Source organism: Eurypyga helias, unplaced genomic scaffold (assembly GCF_000690775.1).
Source record: "Eurypyga helias isolate BGI_N326 unplaced genomic scaffold, ASM69077v1 scaffold17692, whole genome shotgun sequence".
NCBI lineage: Eukaryota > Metazoa > Chordata > Aves > Eurypygiformes > Eurypygidae > Eurypyga > Eurypyga helias.
Window position 1 is genome coordinate 7206 of NW_010234230.1, and position 7784 is coordinate 14989.

The 7784-nt window shown below is 48.1% G+C and overlaps 1 protein-coding gene across 1 annotated transcript in view; it reads left to right on the plus strand.

Moving 5' to 3' along the window:
• Nucleotides 1-269: 269 nt before the first annotated feature.
• Nucleotides 270-7784, plus strand: part of LOC104517368 (T-box-containing protein TBX6L) — an 11828-nt gene continuing 4313 nt past the window's right edge. Inside the window, exons 1-5 of the mRNA XM_010162003.1 lie at nt 270-425; nt 4830-4974; nt 5950-6052; nt 6503-6667; nt 7007-7153. Of these exons, the coding sequence (XP_010160305.1) occupies nt 410-425; nt 4830-4974; nt 5950-6052; nt 6503-6667; nt 7007-7153 (576 nt within the window). The 5' untranslated portion in view covers nt 270-409. The remainder of the gene's footprint in view (nt 426-4829; nt 4975-5949; nt 6053-6502; nt 6668-7006; nt 7154-7784) is intronic.

Genomic DNA, 7784 nt, shown 5'->3' on the forward strand with positions numbered 1-7784 from the left:
TGTTTAAAAGTGCGTTAGCAGTAAATCAAGGTGCATTTCCCCTGTAGGGTTTCCTGTATGTCAAAGCCATGTTAATTCTCTTTGATTTTCTTCCTTAGCCCCAGCCATTGCTGCAGATCCTTCCTCTCTTTGTCCCTCTGGACATCAAAGGATTGCAAGGGGACAGCCCTGGCAAGAAGCTCCTCCCTGCTCATTAGCCTCCATAAAACAGGAACTCACCTTGGCTGGCTGCGCCTGGAGTCCCATCCTCAGCCCCGGCACTCTTGACACTGGATCTCAGAGGGAAGGGCTTTTGCTTGCTTCAGGAAATCAGACCTGCTTTGGAACTGGACTATCTTGACTCCCCTTGTAAGAACTCTGGTGGCTCTCTCGGCCGTGCAGCCTCCTAGACTCCACAGTACATGGAAAAATGCAAGCTTTACCAGGTAGGTAAAGGATTCCCTCCTGTTCCTACTGCGGGGAAAGATCCCAGACTTATGCCAAGGGCGTACAATCATTTTAGAAAGAGAACAAGTGCTCCTGAAGGGTTACCAGCACTTACCGCTGTGTGTGTGTGGCTGGAGAGGACTTCTCAAATCTGGTTTGGTTTGTTTCTTTGGTAGTGATAGATAAGAAATTGTAGGTTTGAGTGTTCTTTGTGAGCCTTGGGAGATCTTCTGTAGCGAAGGTTTACTCACAGCTGTGCCCAGAACTCCCTTATCCCTATCACCCCGTGCAACGTGATCCTTCGCTGAAGGCTAGAGCTGTTATTTGGATATTGTCTGCGAAGAACCCCGAGTTCTTCATGTTGAAGGCTCCCGGTTTAGAAATATATTGCTAAGAATAGTTCTGGTTCAGACTATTTGGTTTTGGTTTTGGTTTTTCTCTGCCCTTTGAAAGTAAAAATCCGAAGCAGGCGTACCCCATCTCTGCCAGGTTCATGCCCAAACACAGGATTTTGTGATTTCCTTAGGGTCATTTTTATGTTTTAATTCATCAGTCTGTATCCTAACATGCCGTTAAACTTTTTGGCATGGGGCATGATCAGATTGGACACAATGACAGATGTGCTTTGCGAAACTAAGGGCCAGTCCAGAGGTCCTGCATTTGTCGGTAACGGAACCCCAAATCTAGTCCTGGGTTTCACTCTGCATCGGCAGGAAACGGCTGTTTACCTGGTTTAGGTATGCCCTTCGCGTACCCGTTGGAGGTGGCTGGGTGTTCGCAGCTTCCTTGCGCTGCCTCTGCAACGTGGTGTTGTTTCATTCATAAGCAAAAGACACGTGCAGTGACTCAGATCATTTCCACCGTCAGCGTTGTTTCGGGTGTTGCTAAAGCAGTCCATACTGTGTCGATCTGATTCATACGGATTTCTGCCACCTAACAGAATTTTGACTTGAAAAGCGAGAGAGCAGCAGTGAAAAAGAATCACAGACTGCGTTACGGTATTTTACCGTGTGAAAGATTCCAAGTGGTGGAGAAGTCACCTCCTTTTGTTATTGGGTTGTTTCTGGTGTATGACCCCCCCCAGCAGAATTACGCCAGGCGAGGAGGACTGGGTGCATTTCAGAGGTGAAGCCATTGCACTTAGAGAAACAGGTACTTTTGTTATTGCCAAAAAGCTTTCTGGTTCTGAAAAATAAGGTTCTCTCCAGGGGGTCGGCGTGTTTCGACTGACATTTATGAGGTCAGAGAACATGGGGGTGTTTCGGTTATTGGCAAGATTAATTTCTTGGGTAGTTCTATAGATTGACATGCGTTTCTTCTCTGTTTGTGCTGGATTTCTTCACTCGGGAGGTAACTGATTTTGGTGAAGAAGCATACCTTTTGCCTTGTTGGAGTTTTCCCACCGTTGCAAACCCTATCCCATATATTTTGGGAAGGCTGCAACAGATCTTCTGCCATCATACCGTTGTCTCAGTAACTGACAGTTAATTGAGGGACTGCTTTAGGTGAGTGCGCTGCACTCCAGCATCTTCCTGCAAGCATTACTGGACTGACTCGCATTTCTCCTCTTCTCCTTTCCGTCTCCAAGGCAGGAAAAAGATATCTACAACCTATTCTAGATACAGAAATAGCAGGACAAACTGCTCTTATTTGTCCAAGGACTTCAAAATCAAGCATGGAATAGATTGAAGATCTCCCAGTTTTCAGTGCCTTTATCATAGCAGCTCTTTTCCTTTTCAAACTCATCTTGGCATAAAGAATATGTTTTAAAAAGTGCCACATGCAATGTTACCACCACAATGATGATGATGATACTTTTAAAACAGCTTCATACTAAAATTCTTGGAAAACATTTAGATCTTTTTCAATAATACCTAGAATAAAAACTGAGTAGACGAGGACGGAAGTACAGCTTTAATAAGTCCAGCTCAGTGCCCGGACACCCTGCCATAGACCTCTTTGTGCTGTAGTTCCAACATGCAGGCATCTTCGTGGGGGAGATGTGTGTGTGAGTCTTGGCATCAGCCGCACAGGCACAAACCAGGGGTGAATGCGAAGTGCCTTGTGAGCCAGCCTTTGCCTCTGCAAAGCAAATCCCAAGTGGATCCTCCAAAGGCATCCACCACTGCAGAATCCTCCTGCAGCAGATTGCACATGCCTGTAGCCAGCTGGGTGGATCCGTTGGCAAGCTCACACCATTGCTGGGGTCCAGATCTGCACGCAAACTGGTGATGTCCTGTTTCTCAGCCTCTGGCTGCGCGCACGGAACCCGCGCCGTGAGCGGCACTAACGACATTTCAGAGTCTTTGCTGCAGTGCTTATTGTACGTGCCAGCCTTTTCCCCATCTCCCATAGCCTCTCACTCATACAGGTGTGTTATGGATTCATTTTGGTGAGAAACAGATTATAACATCTGCCTTTGAGTTTTTTAATTCAGTATTGAACTCCTTTCACTTAAATTCCTCTTGATTTCTGTGGCAGTCTCTCCTCAGTAAGGACTCCTGAGATCTGCCTTGCTGTAGTCTCATTTAATGGCATTGGAATTTGCTTACAAAAATGTTAATTGTAAAATTCATTTGGGGAAGGAGTGAGCATCTGTCTGTCTAATCAAAATCTGTTTGCATGTATTTGTGACTGGATGACTCCTGTGGGAAATCAGCCCAATTTTATTGTAACTCCTTTTGATACATGTGCCACACTGAGCTACCGAATGCATCGTCTCGTGGCAGCTTTCATGTCTCTGCAAGAGGATATGGGGGAAGCTTTAGTAAGAAGATGTTAACAGGCTAATCTTAGTGAGCAAACTAGGTGTCACTTCTTAGCCAGTTCATTAATGTTGGATCAAAGCAGAAAAAAGGGTAGAGGATATTTTTTTTAAATGCCTAAAGACCTTTACAAACTGACAAAATTAGGTTTAAATGTTTTTTACTTCCTGATGGTGTGGGAAGAACCCCTTCGACTCACATTGGGCTGTTTTTCTGGGAAGGTGTCGCTTTCTGAAAGAAGCTAATTTCTCTGGAAATATTTGTCTAATTTTCGTGCTTATCCTTTTGAAGCCAGAAACACTGTAACAAGGTGAAGTTTCCCTTATTTCTGATAAGCTCTGAACAAGATCTGATGAGGCTGAGAGGCAGAAAAATCTCCCTTTTAGACAAATGGGCTGATAACGCATCGCCCGGCAGGAGTGACCTGCCGCACAAAGCTGGGGACAGTGCCGCTGTGGCGAGTCGAGCTTATTAATACGTCGTTCAGACCACGGGGCAGGGTTGGTGAAGCCTTAGTGGGTACGAAATCGGCCCAGCAGTAGCTACACCAGGTCACGTTTTGACCTGAAACGGAGCTGGTTTTTTTGCCTGGGCTTGTCAGTATGGCAGCAACAATCTTGCGTGCGTTAGAGCATCCTTAGGAGCTCCGATGGGAGGTTTTTAATCCAAACAGCTCTACAGAGGAGTTGGGTACCATCGACGCCAAAGCCAGTTCCTCCAGAATAGCTTCCTTTCCCCTTCCACAGGACCGTGGTTAGTCCTCTGCCTGTAACAGTGCAGGCACATCGGAGGTGGCACCTTCCACCGCTGTCACAGGCTCCTCCGTGTCTCCATCCCCAGTCCAGTTCAGACCAGCCATCCTCTTTTCAGGATATGCTGTTGTCCGGCTCTGTCACCTCCCTTTCTTGCCTTCACTCTATTTGGGTTTCCTGTCTGCCCCTTCTTTGTCCTCTGGAGAGATTTTTCACCTCTGCTACCACCTACCTGTCATTTTCTCCCATTACCCACTGGTACACTTAAAAGTCTTCCCAGTCCTTTCAGGTTGCCTTGTCTTCTCTTGGTCAAGTGCTTTGTGTGAGCCTGCTCATACAGAGCAGGAGTGAAGGTGGATTGTGCTGCCTGGGGGTAGGAGTTCTGGGGTAGGGGAAGTCAGGCGGAGTTTGTACAACACCCAGATGTCCACAAAGCAACGTAACAGCTAAAACCAAAACTGTTGGAAAAGGCTTTATGCCTTGTAAGACAAGTAAGTAACAAAAAGCCTGTGAAGGTAAATACCGGGTTTTCTTTTAGAGGTGCGTTGTGGCACAGACTCGCTAGTTCCCAGTTCTCTGGGACCTTAGTGGGTGCCATCAGGGTACCCGGCCTCCCGAGCCAAGCCCGCGCTGTGCACTGCGCGGTGCTTTGGGAACGAGATGCGCCGAGCCCAGACGGAGGGAGTGAGTGGCCAGGTGCACGGACCCCGTCTGTTACAGCACCCTGCGACAGCCGGTAGCTCCCCGTGGTGGAGGGACCTGGCACTGGGGGGGCTGATGCTGGTGCTGCGTCTCGGGGCCCTGTCTCCGAGCAGGAGAGGCTGCGTCATGCTGGCTCCTCTCCCGCATGATGGTCGGAAGTTAACGTGTTCTTTCTCTCCGGCAGACGTGAAAGCGCCGTGTGAGGCACTTCCTTCCCCCAGCCTGGAGCCGTACCCACAGAGCTCCATTGTGGTCACCCTCGAGGACATGGGGCTCTGGATGAAGTTCCACCAGATAGGAACTGAGATGATCATCACCAAATCCGGCAGGTGAGGGAGCAGGACAGCTGCCCACGCCTCACCCTCCAAGCTGTTACCAAAATTCTCCGAGTGCTTATGTTTCACATGGTGGCCCTCAGACTAGTTTTTTAGCCAGTGATGCATGTCTGGCAGAACTGCATTTTCAGGATGTAGTAGCAGTCCAAACTGTGAAGTGCAGACGGTCACTGTGGGGCTCACGTGTTGAGAAACTTCTGTGCTCTTATCTCAGCACTAAACACTGATGCTCTTCCTGTCGCTTCCAGGTTGCCCTGGAAAGTGCCCTGGGCTTCCTTTGCCTCGGTCACAGGCAGAAGCAGTTGAGCAGTAAATGCCTGGGTTTGAGTCTGCGTTCGCAGACAAGAACGTGGTGTAGAATAGTAGCGACTGTGCGTGCAGACTACTCTAGGGTTTAAATGAGTCACGCGTTGTGGAGCTTGCAGTGAAAGAATATGAAATTGTGAAATTGCAATGTTATGTCAAAGCTGCTGTGAGCTGAATTAATCCCCTTGGGTAGAGAGGTAGGTGTCAAAGCTTTTTCGCAGAGTCAGAAGATGAAAGTGGTGGCAGGGAGTACCGGAACAGAAAGCTAGATGTGCTTTTAGATGAGAGCACGTTTTCTACCCACGCTAGAAAATGCTCTAATCTATTCTCCAGCTCTGTGATAGCTGCAGAAACCTAGGAAGTATGTGCAAATTCCAAATATTTTCTTTAAAGTTTCCCACTGTTGTGTTACAGGGATCAGAGGAACAACAGCAGTAACAATGCCAGGCCATCGGTGCCTGCTGCCCCGTTCGTGCCTGCTCCGCCTAAACCCACAGGGTTAGGCAGTGCATCAGTGAAACGGTAAAAATGTTCAGTAGCTGGCCTGCAGAAATACTGCTGCCGGAATTTTGCCCAATAGGGAGTAAACATGACCCGCTGCTTGATCATTAGACAATATCAACGTTGTAGGGACTTACACTGTGCATTTCATTTCTCCTTCAGACGAATGTTTCCACAATGCAAAATCAAAGTTTCCGGCTTAATCCCATATGCCAAGTACCTCATGCTGGTAGATTTTGTGCCAATGGACAACTTCAGGTACAAGGTAAGTACTTCAAATGATAAAGTTACGCTCTCCTTCTGTCTTTGTTCAAAATAGACTAATGTTTATGCTTCACTGGCCAGGCTGGTAAATAAATTGCCTCTGGACAAAGTTCAGAAGTAATTGGTGGATTTTATGCCTCTGTGGAGTTATTTGTCACTTTTGCTTGGGGAGCAGCTGGAAAGGTAACTAATTTTCATTGCAAGTGGTACAGTTTTAATCATGATTAACGTCAGACTTCTCTGACAGCCGCTGGGAGAAAGGGAGGAAAAATGAGGCCTAAACTTGGAGCTCTTTCGGTAACATGATCATGGCTCCTAAGAGAAAATCTGCTACTTTTCAGGACTGCTTCTGAGGAGTACACTAAATGGACAGTGAAACAAAGTTGCTAGGGCTTTCCTGTAATGAAAGTAGGGCTTGTTAAGCTCCAGCTATCTGTCTGTCCCTTCGCAGTGGAATAAAGATCAGTGGGAAGTTGCTGGAAAAGCAGAGCCTCAGCTCCCTTGTCGCACCTACGTCCACCCAGATTCCCCAGCTCCTGGCAGCCACTGGATGAAAGAACCTGTCTCCTTCCAGAAACTGAAGCTCACCAACAACACTTTGGATCAACATGGGCATGTAGGTTGTAGCCGGCCTTTTGCTGTGCTCTCTCAGAATTTATTGCCTGTGGATGTTATGGGACATACAGGGAGATTTGTGAGAAATTATATCATGTGGAGATTAAAACATACCCAGTGCCCTCTTCCTTCCTCAGCCCAGCCCTTGTGCCCTCCTAACGACTTGTTGGGGAAGGCTTTAGTCTGTACTGTCACTGCAGAGGCATGGTGGGGAGGGACACCAGGCCCCGGCAGGCATCCCTGGTTTGAAATGGGTGTCCTGGGAGCCTCCACAAGACACTTTGCGCAGTGTGTTGGCCGTGGTTGCATGTGGAAAATTTCTCCTTTGTCTCTGTGCTAGATCATCCTGCACTCCATGCACCGCTACAAGCCTCGCTTCCACATTGTGCAGGCGGATGACCTCTTCAGTGTCCGCTGGAGCATCTTTCAGGTCTTCAGCTTCCCTGAGACTGTCTTCACTTCTGTTACTGCCTACCAGAACGAGCAGGTACGGCGTGCAAGTGCTGCCCCGCACGCGTTGCTCAATACTCTGTCTTTAGAAATGCTGTAGAGGGAGGTGTCTCCTCCCGAGCTGGTCACCCTGGGTGCCTGTGATGGACAGCGGAAAGAAATAGGCACATCATGGTTTTGATGGAAAACATCTACTCTGGGATGAGCTGAATCATGCACCTTAATGGTATTAAGTGTGCTGTCAGTGATTAACAGGACCCTAAATACAGTAAAAACATGGCTAGAAGTCCAGATATAGATAGTGGCCCTGTATATTTCTCTAGTCCAGTGAATCCCACCCAAATTCCTCCTGACTCTAGAAAAGTCACTCCCAGTATGTCAGTTCATAAATCAATAACAGGAGCTGCTGGGAGAGCTCAGATACTGTGGCAAGGGCATGCCCAAAACCCTCAGACAACCTTTTGTGATAAATGCTGAGGTGAAGGTCTTGAACCTGGACCACGAGCCAACAGCGTGCCCTCGCGGCCAAGAAGGCCAACGGCATCCTGGGGTGCGTTAAGAAGAGCATGGCCAGTAGGTCGAGGGAAGTTATCCCTCCCCTCTACTTTGCACCAGTGAGGCCTCCCCTGGAGTGCTGTGTCCAGTTCTGGGGTCCTCAACTCCAGACG